This window comes from Kogia breviceps, chromosome 8 (assembly GCF_026419965.1).
Source record: "Kogia breviceps isolate mKogBre1 chromosome 8, mKogBre1 haplotype 1, whole genome shotgun sequence".
NCBI classification, from domain to species: domain Eukaryota; kingdom Metazoa; phylum Chordata; class Mammalia; order Artiodactyla; family Physeteridae; genus Kogia; species Kogia breviceps.
The window spans coordinates 66851215-66872473 of NC_081317.1; the positions used below are offsets into that span (position 1 = coordinate 66851215).

A 21259-nucleotide genomic window follows, 5' to 3' on the forward strand; every position below is an offset into this window, starting at 1 on the left:
AAAATACTTTTTTTTCAGGATTCTTATGAGAATCAAATGAGATAGTGTATTAAAGCACTTAGCACAGTGTTTGGCTCATGGAGGGTATTCAAGAAATAACAGCTATTATTTTTCTTAGTCTGTTAAATGGAGACAATGGTTACCTCACATGGTTATGAAGGCCTGTGATTAGATCACTGTACGTGGAAGCATGAGGCTAGGCCTCCTCTAAGCAGTCCTGTTTCTAATATGAAGAGCCAGGCGCCTACTTTTTCCAGCGCATATTCTAACGCTCCTTGCAAAAGCTGGGCCATTGCCTTCTTCATGATGCGTAAATGATGAACCTCGAGCATTCTTTTAAAAGCAAACTCTCTTTTCTCACGTTTCTAGGTTTATGGTTATCTTTCCATTTATTAATCTCTGTCCCCACACCAGGCAGGGAAGCCCTGAATAAGAAGGTACATCCATCACGCCCAGCCGGGTGTTGGCTCTGCCGTGGAGCCCGCCAGCAATCTGCCCAAAGAGCCTGGGTCGCGGCGCGGCGGGACCGGCCAATCAGAAGAAGTTTGGCCCTCTGCAGTTTCCGTCCGCTCACTAGGAGGCGCTGCGGCCGCCGCGGCGGCTCCCGGGGCTGTCGCGGGCCGGGGCGGTTGGACTGGCGGGTGACTCTCGTGGCCATGGAGTGGGGTTCGGAGCCGGGAGCTGTGAGGCGGCACCGCATCAGATGGGAGCGCCGGGACGGCCCGGCGGCCGCGCCGCAACTGGAGAGGGAGGCCCTGGCGCAGGAGCCCCTGGCTGACGTGTGCGGCGGCGGCACTAGGACGCGGAAGCGGAGCGGGGAGGGGAGCGGCAGCGCGAGCCGGGGCGCGGGGACCGGACTGTCTGAGGCGCGCGCCGCGCTGGGGCTGGCGCTTTACCTGCTCGCGCTGCGGGCGCTCGTGCAGCTCTCGCTGCAGCAGCTTGTGGTGCGTGGGACCGCAGTTGGCCACCGCGGCGAGTTCGACGCTCGCCAAGCCAGGTACCGCCGCCTCCGCCGGGCCCGGGTGTCCCTTTTCGGTGCGGGACCCCGCACCTGTGTGCCCCTGCCCCCGCGGGGCCTCCTGGACTCACCGCCCCCGCCCGGCTGCACGTGGGGTGGGGTGGCCTGGCGCGTCCCCCTTCTGGAGCCCCAGTTTGCGGGACGCGAGGTTCGCGCGGCCCCCCTTTTAAGCTCGTGGTACAGGTGCGGGTGGCCAGGGCGATTGCGCCGGCTTTTACATCCCTTTTTTGCCTCACCTGCAGATGGTTTGGTTATTAGTAATTGCCCATCTTTCGGAACAACTTAGCTTTTTTACTAGCTCTCCTACTTTGCAAGTGAGATGAAAGGCTGTGAGGTTTGTGGACCCAGTTCGGTTTTCTGGGAAGTGTCCGAAGGGCTAATGCAGTGGTCTAAATCTTTGAGGGTCACAGGTCTCAAACCCGAGAGCTATGGAGGCTCTCCTTGGAAGACGGCACATTCAAAATTTTACTATTTCAGAACTTCTCAATTTCCTGGAGTTTGTCCTTGGGTCCTTGGTGTGTAAGGTTTGGCTTTAAAAAAAAAAACAAAAAAAGAGACCTTTAAGTATAATAGGAAACGTGAATTAAGTCAAAGGTATTGTGACCTAAGTGTGTTGAAGCTCATAAAATCATAAGCTAGCAGACTTTTCAACAGCCATGGTGTTTTAGAAAACTTTTAAGTGCAAAGTGCTGGAAGCTTATTTTCTTAAAGGCTTTCTGAAACATGCCTCCCCACCCCCTGTTTTCCTCACTTGGAATGCAGTGAAAAGACAAAAAAAATTTTTTGTTTGTTTTAGGGGTAGAGTTGGTTTTGGCCTGAATTGAAGTTACTTGGCCTTGTGTGCACAATGGGAGGGCTCAGTCCATTCTTCAAAAGTTTTTCTTTGCTTATTTAACCTCTTGACTTAATTGTCTTTGCTCTTGGTTTCTGCTGCTTAGAATCAGTAACCCAGCATCAGTAACCCTCCAGAGTGTGACACAGTGAAATTGTATTGTGTCCTGTCTAGCCATCAGCAGTTATACATTTTGAATAAAATCTCTTGTCTTTGTATTGATTCGATATGGGGGTTGGGAGTGGAGTGAGTGTAGAAAACTGAAGGGATGAACTCATGGAAGGCAAAATAAAATGATGGAACTTTGCAAGTGATTTTCACATGTTACCTGAAATACTAAAGGCAACCTCTTTTATTTGAGAAGTCAGAGAACTTGTTCTTTGGCAAGGGGAAGTGTGGAGGAAAAGTTGCTCTGTGCTAAGTGTTAGTTTTAAGCCCAGGACGCCTTGTCATCATGATTCTTCTGGTTGCTTCCAGGGATTATCTTGAACACATAACATCCATTGGCCCCAGGACTACAGGAAGTCCAGAAAATGAAATTCTGACAGTGCGTTACCTTTTGGAACAGATTAAACTGATTGAAGTTCAGAGCAACAGCCTTCACAGGATTTCAGTAGATGTACAACGGCCCACAGGCTCCTTTAGCATTGACTTTTTGGGAGGGTTTACAAGCTACTATGACAACATCACCAACGTTGTGGTAAAGCTGGAACCCAGAGATGGAGCCCAGCATGCTGTCCTGGCCAACTGTCATTTTGACTCAGTGGCAAACTCACCAGGTTTGTGCCTGTTTTTTAGTCATTTTGAAATCCTCACAACAGGAAAGCTTGTTAACTCCAAGCTGCTTGAGCAATTGTGGGCACTATTTTCTTAGACAAATCCTCTTTTCATTGCGATGGAAGATAGGATAATTAGAATAATTATCATTTAGTTTAAGGTCTACCTTTCAGTATTCTCTCAAGTGCTTTGTTTACTTAATTTTTAAACATTAGTGCCAGCAGCCCAGCGACAGGGCATCGAGTATTTCTGGCAGACTGAAATAGCCTTATCAGTGTTACCAGTGTGTGTTCTTCAGTCATGGAGTTAGGTCCTGCCACTTCAAGTGTTTACTCAGCTAGGTGTTGTGCTAGGCTTTGGGGTTACGGGATAAAGGAACAGTACTGGCCTTCAAGGGACACATGGTTTTTGGAGGTTCACTCTCCTAACAGTTTCTGTCGACCTATAACATGAGATTGTTGGTCCATTGGGGATGCCATACTGGTAGAGTACCTCATTAATCCATAAATCTTGCCCTGAAAATACTTCGGCAGAATAGAGTACTTGATGTTTAGGACAGTGCCTGACCAGTAAATATTTGTTGAATTCAATATCTCCTAAATCGAATTTCAATTTTTTAGAGTAAGATTACTCAGAAAAAGGTTTTCAGTAGCTAGAAATTGTAAATAGGGAAGAATAGAAAATAATAGCAATTTGCAATGAGATGGCATCTGGTTCAATCCCCTCATTTGACGCAGGAATACACTTAGCTGATCACCACTGATCTGAGACAGGGCCAGAACCTGGGTTTCCTGGCTAGTCAGTTCTTTTAGCTATATTTGAAAGGAAGGAGACTATTAGGATGTAGTTAATGTTCCCTTTGGCAAACTACTTAACTTCTTTCCTCAGTTTCTAATCTGAAAAATGGTGATATAACAGTACTTTCCTAATGGCATTGCTTAGAGGATTAAATGTGGATTAAATACGAGTAAAATAGTAGAATAGCAACTGGCATGAAAAATCCTTTTTTTGCAATTAGTAGTTATTTAATATTAAGTACGTCCAGATTGCTTAAACTTAAACCAGCCCCAGTATGAACATCTAGAGTTATACAAACTATAAATTAAAATTTATGTGCTTGATAAAATTATTCATACTAGGATATCTTTAATTAGGAATCTTGCCAATTGCATTTGGAATGTAACATGCTTTTTCAAAAATTAGTATACACTCATCCGTTTTATAAAGTCAGAAATACCTTTGTGTGTGCTGGGGAAATTAGTGGTCTTGTATGGGGAAATTAGTGGTCTTGTATGTCCATTTCAGAGTGGTAATAAAATAAGCATCACCCTATGCCCACTTTTTTTTTTTTTTTTTTTTTTTTTTTTTCCAGTACGCGGGCCTCTCACTGTTGTGGCCTCTCCCGTTGCGGAGCACAGGCTCCGGACTCGCAGGCTCAGCGGCCATGGCTCACGGGCCCAGCCTCTCCGCGGCATGTGGGATCTTTCCTGGACCGGGGCACGAACCCGTGTCCTCTGCATCGGCAGGCGGACTTTCAACCATTGCACCACCAGGGAAGCCCCATGCCCACTATTTTGTTGCTTAAAATCTAGGAAGGGACAAATTAACATCGTGGTTATTTAAGAGCATTATATAAGAAAGACACGTATACAAGTATCAGAAACAAACAGTACCAAATGTTAGAAATCACATATATGGAGTCCAATAATGAAAGGATGGCATATTGTGGGTTACTGGAACCTATTTTTAACTAAAATTTTGTAAGGATACCTATGCCAACAATCTCAGGGAAATTTCTGTCATTAATAAATTGTTAAAAATAGTTTTTAAAACGTTCATAAAATAGACTGTCACCTAAATATTTTTAGTGGATGAACAAATTGAAACATGGTTATTTTTTAAGGGTACTTCTCAGCAAGGTATCTGGAACTTAGGAACTGATACCAATTAGGAGTAATGTTACCCACAGAAAGGCCTTAAATATCTTCTTGGGTTTGCTGCATGGTTCCAGGCTGTTACTCTGGGGCTGGCTTCAGTTTCAGGGTTAATTCTAAATGGAAAGGGATGTTGGTTAAGCATCCAGCCCTTATAGATACTGTCCTCTAACTTTCCTTCACTTTCTTAAAGATATCTGACCCTTCTCTAGGTTTATTCTCAGACACCAGAGCCATTAAAATAAAGGAAGATAAAAGGACAGTTTAACTTTTAATCAACTCTATAGAGATATATATCTTTAAATTTCTATTTCTCTTCCTTTGAATAAAGAAAAATTTTACTGCTTTTTATTTTAAAGTAAGTCACAGTCTCAAAGTTAAAAATCATGTGTTTCCTTTGGTTTTTGAAAGGTGGCACTTTTTACTGATAGCTATACTATATTTCCTGCTTGACAGTACTTAGGTAATTATTACTTTGTTTCACTTCGATTAAAATACAATCCAGGGGCTTCCCTGGTGGCGCAGCGGTTGAGAGTCTGCCTGCCGATGCAGGGGACACGGGTTCGTGTCCCGGTCCGGGAAAGATCCTACATGCTGTGGAGCGGCTGGGCCCATGAGCCATGGTCGCTGAGCCTGCACGTCTGGAGCCTGTGCTCCGCAACGGGAGAGGCCACAACAGTGAGAGGCCTGCGTAACGCAAAAAAAAAAAAAAAAAAAAAAAACCAAAACAACAATCCAGTAATCACTACTGAGACAAGTATAGCTAATAAGTAGTTTCTTCTCAAGTAGGAATGGGGTCTGGAATTTAACAGCACCAAAACAAGCATTTTAGCTGGCTGCAGACCCTTCCTTAAATTTGCAAAGAGGAGGAGGAAAAGCTAACAATGAATGCCTACCACATGCTAGGCACTGTGCATTACCTTGTAATCCTCACAACACAACTGTGAAATATAGATGTCATTAATCTGCTCTCTAGACCAGGAAATAGTAAAGGGGCAGAGCTAGAATTTACATGCAAGTCTTTCTTACTCTAAAACCCACACTATTCTCTGTCTCACCCTGCCTCCCACTGTGTAAACCCAGAAATGCTGTTGTCTGGGTTGTTACTGTGCCTATTTACTTTGATTATTCTTTGAACTTTTTATTATGGAAAATTTCAAATATATACAGAAAGAGAATTGTTTAATGAACCTGAGTGTACCTGTCACCCAGCTTCAACAGTTCAATCTTCCTTCTTTTCTACTGCCCTACTACCCACCCCTGACCTTGACTACTTTAAAGCAGATCTCAGCTATAGCAGTTCCTCTGTAAGTATTTTGGGCTGTATTGTTGAAAGGTAAGGACTCTTTTTGTTTTTTTGACATGCTCATAACACCATGAATTACCTCACTGAAGAACTTAACAATAATTCCTTAATATCATCAAATATCCAGTCAGTTCCTTAATGACCTCTTATGGTACTTTAAAAAAAAGTCTTGGCCCTAAAGTCATCTTTATAATCACCTTTAATTAATATATAAAGTTCCTAAATTAAGAGGTTAAGTGATTTGATGAGGTTCTCTGCTTTATCAGTGCTGGGACCAAGATTACTACTCAGGTCATTAGTCTCCTTTCCTTTATCTTATTAGATTGGGTATCTTCTTTGTACTTTTTCATCACATGATCCCCTTGGAGAAACTTTAAAAAATGCTACACTATCCACACTGACCCCTCTTATGATTTTGGCAGGAAAACTAGCAGGAAGGGAGTGGGTGGCAGTTGGAGATGACATAGGAAACCGTGAACACCAGAAGTGAGGATACTACAGAGGACGTGGAATAAGGATAAAGAATTTAAAAAATTGCTTTGGGCGATGAGAATGCCAGTTTTCAATTTTGCATTGGGTCCCTTCTGGTTGATTATTCAACAGGTATTAATTGAGCAACTATTGCGGGGCCAGGCACAGTTCCAGATACTGAGAGTAAATCAGCAAGCAAACCAAAGATTCCCGTTCTCCTGGAGTTTACTGCTGGTGGGTGTAGTTATCACCAGATGATGACAGAGCTATGCTACTTGTAGCTATTGTGATGCTTCCTTGATGAGAAAACTCTGTTGCTTGTCATAATGGTTCATACTGTAACGGTTTTAAATTCTGAGAAACAAATCGGTTTTTCTGATTTAAAGGTGCCAGTGACGATGCAGTTAGCTGTTCAGTGATGCTGGAAGTCCTTCGTGTCTTGTCAACATCTTCAGAAGCCTTACATCATGCTGTCATATTTCTCTTTAATGGTGCTGAGGAAAATGTCTTGCAAGTGAGATTTTACTGTTTTAAAGACTAGGCTTGAATAATAATGGTAATGAGAATAATAATAATAACAATAGCTGACACTTATGCATTTTGATTATTCATTCGAGTAGTATCATAAAATGACATGCAAAAGAGATACTGTACTGGGCAGTACTTAAAAAAAATCTACAGCCACTTATATATACATGTTTAATATTTGAAAACTCAGAACAGATCGTCTTGTCAGTATTTTATTCATAAAAGGGCTCTGTGATGGCATAATTTTTCGCCTCAGGTTTTCTAGAGTTTCAGAGATGTTTTGAGGCAGGCACACGGCATGAATGCCCAACCACAGGGATAGCGCCTTCCCTTCTGTTGTTTTGCACTTTCTTTTGCACAGGCTTACACTTACTAAAGATGTTTGGCTTCACTCATGGAAATCAGGCTGCCTTCTGTGAAGAGTGACTTTCTGCTGAGCAAACTGCACATGGCCATTAGGCAGAGAGAGACACACAGATAGATGTCTTTAGATCCTGCCTTTGAAAAAATGATTTTTTAAAAAAATTCTTCCCCTCATCAACATAGACGTTCCGTCCTTAAAAAAAGCAAAATAAAGACTTTACTAGTATAAGATTGTTTAACTGATATCTTTTTTCTTTCCTTCTCATTCAGGCCAGTCATGGTTTTATTACCCAGCACCCGTGGGCCAGCTTGATTCGTGCATTTATTAACCTGGAGGCCGCGGGTGTAGGAGGGAAAGAACTTGTATTCCAAACAGGTGTGTGAGACTGTACGTTGTATATTTTAATGCTATTTTTGTTTTTATAAAAGTGGAAGTTTTTTGAATGTAAATAATCTAATGAAATGAACATTCTTTTAAGATCATGAGACAGTTTTAGCTTGTCTTTTTGAAGTTTTTAACAAAATATTAATTTAATGTCATAAAAATCCAGTAATATGAATCAGAGTTCAAAGCTCAGATTTGTTTAGTTAGGGCATACTAAAATCTGATGTTGGTCGTTTCATGCCATTTTCCTGCTCTATTAGAAATTTGGGTAATGTGTTTTAGCCAGAGATGTAGCATTTGCTAGAAGCTTAATAATGAGGAGTGTTTTGAGGTATGAGGTAGGCTAGGGGAAGTAAGGAAGGTGATATGGGAACTTGTTTTTTATTTTTTAGCACCCTTCACAGACATGATATTGTTTAAGTTATAGAGATATGCTGAGTGCTAAGTATGTCTTCATAACCTAAACAGTACCACATTTTAATATTCTCCATCCAACTTACTTTAGACTTTTACCACTCAAAATGAATGTATATTTTAACTACAGCCAAACCTTTGAGCATCTCAAGGTTATGAGGTCAGAAGCAAGGTTCTCCCTTCTTTTCACCTCAGACCTTTCTGTTTACTCTTCATCTGAATAATAAGAAGCTGGTACCTAATATCTATAGGAGTCAGTGGATGCAACACTATTATCCATTTTCCTCTAATTCTTGGATGTCAGTCAGGATAAGAGGAACACTTGATATAACAACCACCAGATCAAAAACCAGCAAGAGAACATTCTGTAAGCAAAGAGGACACTGTGTCTTTCTTTACTCTGGTGAAAATACTAGGGCTGCACATAGGCAGGAGTGTGTCTTTGTATATTTTCCCTCCTGGAAGTGTACTATAATTTAAGTACCTTCACATCCATACTTTTTAATTTGTTTTCACTGGACCCTGCCCCTGTACTTCTAGGACCCAGAGAAGAGCCAGTCTTAAGGTTTAGTCTGTGCCTTTCCTGAATTTTTTCTGTGCGTATTTATTAATGCATACATATTCTGTGTGTATATATTAATATATCTTTTGTACATATAATCTAGAGAGGTTAAAACATATTTACCTAACTCCTGGGTATACGTTCAAAAAAAAAAAAAAACAGAGACATTAATTTGAATAGTTACATGCAGTGTTCCTAGCAGCATTATTTACAATTGCCAAGATATGGAAGCAGCCTAAGTGTCCATCAGCAGGTGAATGGATAGTGTGTGTGTGTGTGTGTGTGTGTGTGTGTGTGTGTGTGTGTGTGTGTACACAATGGAACACTACTCAGCCATAAAAAAGAATGAAATGTTGCCATTTGCAGCAACGTGAATGGACTTGGAGGGCATTATGCTAAGTGAAATCAGTCAGAGAAAGACAAATACTATATGATATCACTAATGTATGGAATCTAAAAAATACAACAGACTAGTAAATATAACAAAAAAGAGGCAGACTCACAGATATAGAGCACAAACTAGTGGTTACCAGGGAGGAGGGGAGGGGCACTATAGGGGAAGGGGAGTAGGAGGTACAAACTATTGGGTGTAAGACAGGCTCAAGGATGTGTTGTGCAACATGGGGAATATAGCCAATATTTTGTAATAACTTTAAATGGAAAGTAACCTTTAAAAATTGAGTTTCAAAAAAAGAAAATACTTACCTAGGGTTAGCAAGGGCTAGACCCAAGTCATTTCATTTATTTATTTACATTTATTGAATACTCATTTATGCTAGGTCTAATTTACAGTCTGTGCTCTTTTTACTAAATGTGGACAGTTAGACATAAAAATTCTACAGTTTACATTTTAGATATAATTGCATTATTTGGAAGGATATAAACAAACTGTTAATAACAGTCACTACTGGATGGTGGGCATTGCTGTCAGAGCTGTGGTGGGTGTGACTAGAGTGGAGGATGGGGCAAAATATGAAAAGCCAGTTTGAACTCTCCACTGCTTCATAAACTTAAAACCAGAATTGCCTTTACAGCTTTACTGATACTCTTTATAGTTTTCTGTATTGTTTAAATTTTTTACATTTCATATGACTACTTTAATAATAAAAACAGACTTGTTACTAGTTAGCAATATATATACAATTTAAAAGTTTTACTCATTCTAAAATAAAATCCTTGTATTTCAAAATTAAGTTTTTTCTAGAGGGGCATTCTACAAATATTTGTAAAGAATGTTTCCCCCCTTTCTTTGAGTCTTTGTATGCTGTTTTCCCTCTAGGTTTTGGTAGCTTACTCTTGTAGCTAAACTGTATACCTGAAAGCTTTCTGGGCACTTTCTGACAGTCAAATACCTTTCCCTGTATCTCTTTCACTTCCAGATGCCCTTCCTACAAAAGACTAGCTTTCTTGTGAGGATTGCTTTCAGAAAGTTAGTTAGTGTTGCTTCCATGTCTGAAGAGGGAGGATGAGGCCTCCTGGGTCTGGAGTCCTGGGGAGCTCTGCCATACCACCCTGTCCTCAGCTTCTGCAACAGGCGCTTTTATCCTGCACAGTAGTGCTTGTCCTGCCCCGGGAACGTTTCCGTGAAAACAGTTTGTCCTTTCTAGTGCTCCATTGTCACTTCAGAGAGACATTCGTTTGGGGAGTTTTTAGTGACTAGACTAATCATTACTACCTAATTTTTTAAAAAATTTATTTTATTTATTTATTTTTGGCTGCATTGGGTCTTCGTTGCTGCATGCGGGCTTTCTCTAGTTGCCGCGACTGGGGGCTACTCTTCATTGTGGTGCACGGGCTTCTCATTGCGGTGGCTTCTCTTGTTGCGGAGCACGGGCTCTAGGCATGCGGGCTTCAGTAGTTGTGGCTCGTGGGCTCAGTAGTTGTGGCTCTCAGGCTGTAGAGCGCAGGCTCAGTAGCTGTGGCGCATGGGCTTAGTTGCTCCATGGCATGTGGGATCTTCCCGGACCTGGGCTCGAACCTGTGTGCCCTGCATTGGCAGGTGGATTCTCAACCACTGCGCCACTAGGGAAGCCCCTTAGGGTATTTTTTGAGGTTCATCCATGTTGTAGCATGTATCAGTACTTCATTCTTTTTCTTTTTCTTTTTCTTTTTTTATTTCACCACGTAACTTGCGGGATCTTAGTTCCCCACCAGGAACTGAACCCGAGCCCTTGGCAGTGGAAGCACAGAGTCCTGATCACTGAACCGCCAGGGATTCCCAAGTACTTCATTCTTTTTTATGGCTAGATTATATTACATTGTATGGATATCCTGCATTTCATTGATCCATTCATCAGCTGATGGACATCTGGAATGTTTCCACTTTTAGGCTATTATGAATAATGCCACTATGAACATTTGTGTGTAAGTCTTTGTGTGGACATATAGTTTAATTTCTTTTGGGTGGATTCCTAAGAATGGAATTCCTGGGTCATATGGTAAATTTATGTTTTAACTTTTTAAGAAACTGCTAAACCAAATAAGTTTTATTTTAAAAGAAGTATTAATTCAAATAACAGTAAGAATTTTTTTAATACTAGATTTGCAAAAAGTAAGTAGAATGATAATGCCCAGTTCTGATGAATACAGAGGAACAAGCATTTTCAAACACTATTGGTGGAAGTATAGATTGGTGCAGTTTTGGGGCAGTTTGGCCATATGTATCACTTTAAAAAATGTACAGACCCTCCTGTCCAGCAGGCCCACTTGCAGGAATTTATCCTGTAGACATAGTTGCACGTAGACACATAGGTCTAAGTACTGCATAATCTTCTCAGGTTTTTTTCATAAGAATGAAAAACTGAAAACACCTTCCACGTCCATGCATAAGGGACTGGTTATATTAGGGTTGAGTTAAACATCTTACTTGGCTTCCACAATAATATTCGCTGCTCTCAGTCCCCTTTAGTTCCTCCTTTTTTTGTTTATTCTGGGCATTGATGCTACCAACTAAAGTTAGAAGAAAGCAGAGCAGAGGGAATGATTCTGTGTGTGAGTTGGTTCTGGACTTCCAGGGAACTTTGACTTTTCATGGTTGACATTGCGATCTGCCTCCCCTCAATATCACACATGCTCATGCCCTTTGCTTTAAGAAAGATGGGATTCATTCTTTAAAAAGAAATGGGTACACAAGAAACTGGAAGCATCACGAGATTTAGATGATGGCAGGAGAAAGACTATAGGTGAAAATATTTCTGTGTGTGCCTCCCACCTTCCTCTATGAGATAAATAAGATAAGAGCTTTCTGGGGGAGGCAGGATAGGTAGTGATTAAGAGCACAGCCTCTGTATTCTGATGACCCAAGTTCCAATCTCAGCGGTAGCATTGCAGCCTTGGAGCTCCATGCTTCAGCTCCTCATCAGTAAAACTGGGATAGTACAGGATTAATAAGCAGTGAGTAGAATCTTCAAGTCTGTAATTTCTTGTTTAAGAGCTGCCTTTGCCCTGTTTACATCACAGAGAGTATCTTACTCAGTAGTTCATCTGCCTTCCCCATCTCAGTCTCCCCAGTCTTCCCTTTTTCACCACACTTGACCTGTCTGTGACAGGTCAAGGCCTTAGTGGACAATCAGCGAGAGGCTGGAGTAGGGCTGGAGCACTACTGTGCAGCAGTGTGATCTGAAAGGGGTCAAAGGCCAGGTAGTGGCTATTCAAAACCCTTTGCTACTGATGGATCTTACTTTTTTCTCAAATATTTTTTATGGTACAATGCATAAAGTGAACTTAAACTTGATGATATCCTTAGGTGTCTTTATTTCATCTTTTATTATAAACTAAGAAAAGTACACAGCTCTGAGAGTGCTCAGCTTAATGAATTTTTACAGACTGAATAAGTCATGTAACTAGAACCCAGCTCAAGATTGAGAGTATTGTGGGTACTCCAGAAGCCTGAAGCCTCCTCTGTGTCCCTTCTCAGTCTTCCTTCCCCAAGATTACCCCATTCTAACTTATGCCTTGATAGATTTAATCTTGCTTGTGTTTGAACTTTCTGTAAATTGACTCATACACTATGTTTTCTTTTGTGTATGGCTTTTTTTCACTCAGTATTATGTCTGTAAGATTCCTCTATGTTGTGTTTAGTTCATTCTTTTTCATTGCTGAATAATATTCCATTGACAAGGATATCCATTCTACTAGTGATGTTAGGTTGTTTCTAGGCTTTGGCTCTTATGAGTGGTTTTAGGAACATTCTTATGAGTATCTTTAGCACATGTTTGTGTATGCACGTTTCTGAGTGGAACTACTGAGTCATAAGGTTTGTGTAATTTCAGCTTTGGTAGATACTTTTGGCAGATATATGCCATACTTGGATGCAGAAATCCTAAATAAAATATTATTAACACTGGTCCTGAATCCAGCAATATATGTGTATTTATGTGTATGTGTGTACATATATGTATATGTACATACAGAAAAGATAATTCTTTCCAACCAAGTTGAGCTTATTTCAGGAATACAAGGTGCTTTAAGTTTCAGGTGTACAACATAGTGACTCAATATTTGTATATATTGCAAAATGATCATCAGTAAGTCTAGTTAACATTCATCACCATAAAGTTGCAAATTTTTTTTCTTATGCTGAGAACTTTTAAGACCTGTTCTGTTAGCAACTTTCAAGTATACAAGACAGTATTATTAACTTAATCACCATGCTGTACATACACTACATCCCCATGACTTATTTATTTTATAACTGGAAGTTTGTACCTTTTGACCACCTTCACCCATTTCACCCATCTCCGAATCCCCCCATCTCTGGCAACCACCAATCTGTTCTCTGTATCTATGAAGTCCTCTTTTTTTTTTTTGGTCAAGATTCCACATATAAGTTAGATTGTATGGTATTTTTCTTTCTCTGTCTGGCTTATTTCACTTAGGATAGGCTGAATAATATTCCATTGTGTGCGTGTGTGTATACACACACACACACACACACACACACACACATTTTCTTTATCCATTCATCCATTGATGACACTTAGGTTGCATCCATGTCTTGGCTATTGAAAATAATGCTGCAGTGAACATGGGGTGCAGATATCTTTCTGAGTTAGATTTTGTTTTTTTGGATAAATACCCACAAGTGGAATCATACAGTGGGTGTATTTTTAAATTTTTTGAGGAACATCCATACTGTTTTTCATAGTGGCTGCACCAATTTACTTTCCCACCAAATTCACAAGGGTTTCCTTTTTTCCGTGTCCTCACCAACACTTACTTCTTGTCTTTTTGGTAATAGCCATTCTGACAGGTATGAGATGATATCTCACTGTGGTTTTGATTTGCATATCCCTGATGATTAGTGATGTTGAGCACCTTTCACTCTTGGCCATCTGTTTGTCGTCTTTGGAAAAAATGTCTGTTCAGGTCGTCTGTCCATTTTTCAATCAGATTGTTTGGGGGTTTTTTGATCTTGATTTGTATGAATTCTGTATATTTTAGATATTAACCCCTTATCAGAAATGTGATTTGAAAATATTTTCTCTCATTCAGTACACTGCCTTTTTTATTTTGTTGATGGTTTCCTTTGCTGCGCAGAGGCTTTTTAGTTTGAAGTAGTCCCACTTGTTTGTTTCTTGCGTTTGTTGCCTTTGCTTGTGGTGTCAAACCCAAAAAATCATCACCAGGACCAGTGTCATGGAGCTTACTGCCTATGGTTTCTCCTTGGAATTATATGATTTCAGTCTTTTAAAGTTTATTTATTTATTTATTTATTTATTTATTTATTTATTTATTTATTTTGGCCACACGGCTTGTGGGATCTTAATTCCCCAACCAGGGATCGAACCTACCATGCCTGCATTGGAAGCTCGGAGTCTTAACTACTGGACTGCCAGGGAAGTCCCTGATTTCAGTCTTATGTATTCAAATCTTCAATCCATTTTGAGTTAATTTTTGTGTATGGTGTAAGATAGTGGTCCCTTTCCATTATTTTGCTTGTGGCAGTTCAGTTTTCCCAATATCATTTATTTGAAAAGACTGTCCCTTACCAGTTGTATATTCTTGGCTCTTTTGTTGTAAATTAATTGACCATATATATGTGAGTTGACTTCTGAACCCTGTTCTGTTCCATTGATCTATGTTTCTGTTTTTATGCCAGTATTATACTGTTTTCATTACTAGCGCTGTGTAATATAGTTTGCAATCAGGAAGTGTGATGTCTCTAGCTTTGTTCTTCTTGCTTAAAGTCGCTTTGGCTATTTGGGGTCTTTTGTGGTTTCATACAAATTTTAGGAGTGTTTGTTCTATTTCTGTGAAAAATGCCATTGGAATTTTGATAGGGATTGCATTGAATCTGTCGATGCTTTGTGTGGCACAGACATTTTAACAATATTAATTTTTCCAGTCTATGAGCACACAGTTTCTTCCATTTATTTGTGTTATATTCAGTTTCTTTCATCAGTGTCTTAAAGTTTTCAGTGTACATTTCTTTTACCTCCTTGGTTAAATTTATTCCTTGGTATTTTATGCTTTTTGATGCAATTGGAAATGGGATTATTTTCTTAATTTCTCTTTCTGATAGTTCATTATTAGTGTGTAGAAATGCAAATGATTTTGTGGAATGATTCTACATCCTGCAGTTTTACTAATGGTAAATGAAGATGGCTTAGTATTTGAGTCACTCCATGTAGTTCACCACATTATCAGAGTAAGGGAGAAAAACCATCTAAATTGATAATCTCAACGTAATCATCTCAGTAGATAAAGAGCAAGGATATGTTCCTTCAATAACAGTACATTTATCACATTCAAAAAGTATGACATTAACATAAAACTGTTAGTGAATAAACAGTACATATTCAGATTTCTATTGTTCCGATAACATCCTTTGTTTTGTTTTTTAGTCTGCGTTCCAATCCAGGATCAAATGTCAGATGTGTTTTGATATATCACAGTCATTATATAACACGAACATAAAAAATATCAGTGTGAACTTAATTATTATAAAGTGAATACCCTTCTAACCCCCACGTGTGAAAGAGGATAGACTCTTGCTACACCCTCCCAGAAGTTTTCCACCCACCCCTTCTCAAATACAACTCCCTCTCTCTCATCTGAGGTTAGCCATCATCCTAATTTTTATGATCATTACTTTCTTTCCTTTATAGTTTAGCTTTACCTGTTTTTCAATGTGGTTTTAATATTTTAATCATATAACTTTATTAATATCTAATTGTAATAGTAATAATATTTTAATATTTTAACATGATATGGTTTGATAATCTGTTTCCCCACCATCATTTTTCTTTTTCCTTTTACATTTGTGTTCTTCTCAGTGCATCACATCAGAAGCATGTAATGTCTGTCTGATTACTGACGGTGTTAACCTTCTGTCACTTGATTATATTTGCCAGGTTTTTGTACTTTGTAAAGTTACACCTTTGTAATAAATAGTTTGAGGCTGTGTAACTATCCTGTTTCTCATGAAACTTTGATCCTAGTTTTAGCAGTCATTGATGATTCTTGCCCCAAAGCATTTTTACTATAATGTTAGCCAGATGCTGTTTTCTGGGTCCGTCATTCCATCTATAGTTAATAGTTGGAGTACGCTAGAAGGAAGGCTTTCTCTTCTCCCTTGTGTGTATTTATTTCAGTGTTTCATGTGTGTTTTATTTTAAGGATTTTATATTCTGTTATAATCATTTTGATGCATGAATTGTTCCAGTTTAGGTCAGTGGCAGCCCCTTCAGCTGGTGCCTGTCCCTTTGACATGTCTCTGACATGTTTGTTTGAGCACTTTCTTACTTTCTGGCACAAGATGATCCCACTTATCAGTATTTTCCTAGGCTCAGATCTGGAATTGGGCATATCCCTAGGGAGAACTGGTTCTTTTAGTGGATAATGGTATTCAGAAGCAAAGATCTTGGTGCTGAGTAGGTTTTTTTTAAACATTTATCCTATTTGGGGTTTGTAGGGCTTTTTGAATTCATAGCTTGGTATTTTCTGTAAGTTTTGGGAAATTATTGGCCTTTACCTCTTTAAACATTGCTTTTACTCCATTCTTTTTCCTCTTCCGCTGAGATTCCAGTTACTCATGTTAGACCTTTTCACTGTATCCCATATGTATTATAAGCATTTCTATGTTTTCCATCCCTATTTCCTTCTGTGCTTTAATTCTCTAGATCTATAATTTTTTCTTCTGTTGTGTTTAACTTTGTATTAAACTATATATGTATTAAAATTCTTAACATCAGTTATTATGCTTTTCGGTTCTAGGGTTTCCATTTGACTCTGTCTCTCACTCTCTCTTTGTTAATAGGTTGTACTTGTCTAGTGAAATTCTTGCTATCATCTGTGTTTTTGAATAATTAATAATATTTATTTAAAAATCCATGCCTGGTAACTCTAGTCTCTGGGTCACTTGGGTGTCTGGTTCTGTAGTGTTTCTCCACCCCTTCCCTCACCCACCGTTTATGGTTATTTTTTTCTGTAGGAAAGCAAATTGATTATCTGTTTATAAAGTTATAAAAATGTTAATATGCTTAGATTTCCTGAAATACAGTTACTTGATCTGTCTACAGCAGACAACTTTTTGGTAATTTTAGTTGTAATATACAACCCTTGAATCTCAGTGGATTACGATAGCAAAGGCTTATTTGTTGCTTGCATTACATTCTGGTTCCTGAGTAACTGCAGCTACATCCCATGGTTATTATGTTCTATGTGTCTTATTCATTCTGAGACCTAGACTGAAGGGGAAGCCCTCATCAGGGATGTTTTAATCTCAGGGCCAAAGTTAATGGGAGAGATGGACCATGTGATGGCTCTTCAGAGTCTTCTCAGTTGAAGTTCATTTCTATCCCATTCACAGTCAATTGACCGAAGCAATTTATGTATGTGCTACTTCCCCAGGGAGGCATTATAAGTTATATGGGAGGGAGGAGTGAATAATTGGGAACACTAATACAATTTATCTTGCTATCCTAAAGAAAAAGCTCCCACATTTGAAAAGCTGTATGTACATGAAGATGTTAATGCAGAATTATTAATAATGATAAAAATTTATAGTAGTAAGGAACTTTATGATATATTCAGTGATTATGCAGTTCTTAAAATGATCATTGTAATATCTAGCAACATAGGAAAATGCATTTAGTACACTGTCAAGTGACAGTCATACATTTGTAAGAAAATTGAAGATATAAAAATGATGATAGTTATCTTAGTGGTTTTTCTTTTTTTTTTTTTTTTCCTGGTACGCGGGCCTCTCACTGTTGTGGCCTCTCCCGTTGCGGAGCACAGGCTCCGGACGCGCAGGCTCAGCAGCCGTGGCTCACGGGCCCAGCCGCTCCGCGGCATGTGGGATCTTCCCGGACCGGGGCACGAACCCGCGTCCCCTGCATCGGCAGGTGGACTCTCAACCACTGCGCCACCAGGGAAGCCCTGGTTTTTCATTTTTAAACTTAAAGGTTTTATAGTGCTGTTATTTTATAATTAAAAGCAATTTTGTTTTCTTAAAAGTTATTTTTCAGGGCTTCCGCAGTGGTTGAGAGTCCGCCTGCCGATGCAGGGGACGCGGGTTCGTGCCCCGGTCCGGGAAGATCCCACATGCCGCGGAGCGGCTGGGCCCGTGAGCCACGGCTGCTGAGCCTGCGCGTCCGGAGCCTGTGCTCCGCAACGGGAGAGGCCACAACAGTGAGAGGCCCGCGTACCAGGAAAAAAAAAAGTTATTTTTCATTCTAAAATGTCACACACATTTATCAAAGAAAATGGAAAATACAGAAAATAAGATTTAAAAAAGCGAACTCTTGACCTATCTCCCCAAATCACCACAGTAACTATTTTAGGTGTGTTTAAAAAATTACTATATTAAAAATATTTACCAGGTTACCCTTGTACTGTGTTGTCATGTTTCATTTCAGGTCCTGAAAATCCTTGGTTGGTCCAAGCTTATGTTTCAGCAGCTAAACACCCTTTTGCTTCTGTGGTGGCTCAGGAGGTTTTCCAGAGTGGAATCATTCCTTCAGATACTGACTTTCGTATCTACAGGGATTTTGGGAACATTCCAGGTATTCTGTCAGTCGTTACGGGCTTTTTTGTGACAAAGATTAATCAAAAACAAGTTTTACTTTTTGGAAGTTTGTGAGTGAGCAGCATTTTCTGAGAGCAAATTCTCTATGTGAAAACTGCATATTTTGACTTACTGAAAGAGAGATCCTGATAGTTTCTTTTTCTTTTAAACTCCAGTCTAATTTAAATGCTTCCCTTTTTCTAGAACATGTCATCTTGGCCCACAGTGTGACAGAACAGGGGAGAACTGGTTAGCACTTCATTCCCCAAAGATGGTAACAGATCCTTCAGGGGTCTTTTTCATTGTTATCTTGCTTTGCCAACTGCCCTGGGGACTTGTACAACTTATTTGAAGTTACAGTTTGGCTCTGGCCTGGCAAGGATGTAGATGGCAAAGTTTTGATGACCTCCCGTGCTCAATATTCCTACCCCTTGCTGTGTGAATTGTAATGCCCCAGTCATTATGTATTGAATTATGTACCATAACTATTGGTTATGTGAGAATTTGGAAGAGAATTTACATCATGCATTCATGAATGTGGCAAAGCAATCATGTCACTGCTTTGATGTTTTGTCTTTTAAGAATTTAATACATTAAACAAATAGGCCTAAAGTAAGGTTGATCTTTAAAATGACTTTTTTTTTTCTGTGTGTCTTAGGAATAGACTTAGCTTTTATTGAGAATGGATACATTTATCACACCAAGTATGACACAGCAGACAGAATTCTAACAGATTCCATTCAGCGAGCAGGTTGGTATTCTACTTTAGACTTTTGATATTAAGATGGAATACTATGGATGACCTGTAAACCTATAAATATTCTGTGTCCTGTGCATTAGGGAGGCAGTGTATGGTGTAAATGAGGTGGGGCTTTGGAGTTAGATGAGGCTTTGAATTTTAGCCTTGAAGTCTAGTTTAGCAGTTAAGAACATAAGACTATTCATTATGAGGAATTTGAAAGGGTGTTGACCCAGGGTTATGGTCGGATTGCTGAGTGATGAGAGTGTAGCCAAAATGGAAGCTATACATTGGAGGTGGTACAAGCACATGTTTGGGCAACTTGCCCAGGTCTGGAAAAGTTACTTCGATCCAAGGTTGAGTGGTGAGGGCCAGTGAGTGGGTTATAGGACAGGTGTCAGGACAAGGGGCAAAGGAGTTAACATGTTTTCCAGAGAGATCTATAGTAGTCAGGGGAGGTGAGTCTGTTGCTGAGCCTTAAAAAGAGTTGGTGGGGGGGCTTCCCTGGTGGCGCAGTGGTTGAGAATCCACCTGCCGATGCAGGGGACACGGGTTCGTGTCCCAGTCTGGGAAGATCCCACATGCCGCGGAGCGGCTGGGCCCATGAGCCATGGCCGCTGAGCCTCTGCGTCCGGAGCCTGTGCTCCACAATAGGAGAGGCCACAACAGTGAGAGGCCCGCGTACCACAAAAAAAAAAAAAAAAAAAAAGAGTTGGTGGGATTTGGCACCATGGAAAAGAGAGGATGTCCCAAGTAAGAGCACAGCACAAGTAGGGTGTGTTTGTGTATGAGGGGCTGTTGGTGAGTACATTGTCAGAGAATGGAGGTTGCATTTTCAGAAACAGAGGGAAATGAGGTATAGGTGTATAGGGTAGAGAAAATTGTAGAAAGCTTTAGAAATCAGCAAGAAGATGCTGTAGGAATAAGGAATCATTAAAGGCCTGAGTACATGAATGAATGATGGTTTAAAATGCTGTCAGTCTGGTGATGCAGTGTGGAGTGGATGGTGGAGACCGGGAGAGAGCCAGGAGCCAGGGCTGTTCCAACAGTAATTTTCTTGTGGAATAGTAAAGGACCTAGACTGGGGTGTTGACCAAAGATAGAAATGAAAGCAAGGGGATAGAAAATTAGGTATATTTTGAATGTAAATTCAACAAAACTTGACAGATAGATAGAAGGGGCAGCAAGGGGCAGCATCAGGCCTAACTGTCCGGGGGAGAGATGATGCCATTGACCATGATGGGAACATGGGAAGGAGGCCCTCATCCAGAGCAGTCATGAAGAGGGGAAGGAGACTGAAGTCTGTCAGATGTAAGATGGAGGGTGTCTGTGAACTGACCAGATGAAAATACAGATACACTGTTAGAGCTCATGACAGAACTGGGTTTCTGGGTTTGGAAATTAAAGGCATAGAGAAAACCACAGAAGTATGGAGAATAGAAATGGTTTTTGGAAGAGGGAAGCAAAGGTAGAGGACTAAACTTGAGCTTTGAGGAAGACACATTCTAAGGTGTGACAGAAGAGCCAATGAAAGAAATCCTGCAGTAAGACAGAGGTGGTGTTTTCAGTGGAAAGAGAAAGTCAGTGGGATGAGCAGCAGGAAGAAATGCCAACCATTCATGTCTTCTTGTAATTCTTCATTATTAAGTTCAAACTCATCTAGTCATTGATTGATATAACAGATATTTGTGACAGCATCTGATGTGCCAGATTCTGCCTGATAACGACTCTCCCAGCTCTCCAGCTTCATTGCTGAATACTCTCTCTCCCCATTCCGGACTTTTTTTCCACTCTGTATTTGGAACTTGCCCTCCTCAGGGCCTTCATCTACACAGATGAACAGTCTCAGTCTGGACAATCTCTCCCACGATGTAGCTCCTCCTGTCCATCCTTTAGCTGTAAATTTCACTTTCTTGAG

At 40.2% G+C, this 21259-nt stretch overlaps 1 protein-coding gene across 2 annotated transcripts in view; it reads left to right on the forward strand.

Annotated features, from left to right (window-relative positions):
* The first annotated feature begins 581 nt into the window (after window positions 1–581).
* The window catches only part of ERMP1 (endoplasmic reticulum metallopeptidase 1), a 52895-nt gene continuing 32217 nt past the window's right edge, over window positions 582–21259 (forward strand). For both annotated transcript variants that reach the window (XM_059071857.2, XM_059071858.2), the window contains exons 1-6: window positions 582–997; window positions 2328–2629; window positions 6725–6852; window positions 7500–7605; window positions 18454–18600; window positions 19261–19353. In XM_059071857.2, coding sequence (XP_058927840.1) covers window positions 657–997; window positions 2328–2629; window positions 6725–6852; window positions 7500–7605; window positions 18454–18600; window positions 19261–19353 — 1117 coding nt within the window. In that variant the 5' untranslated portion in view covers window positions 582–656. The remainder of the gene's footprint in view (window positions 998–2327; window positions 2630–6724; window positions 6853–7499; window positions 7606–18453; window positions 18601–19260; window positions 19354–21259) is intronic.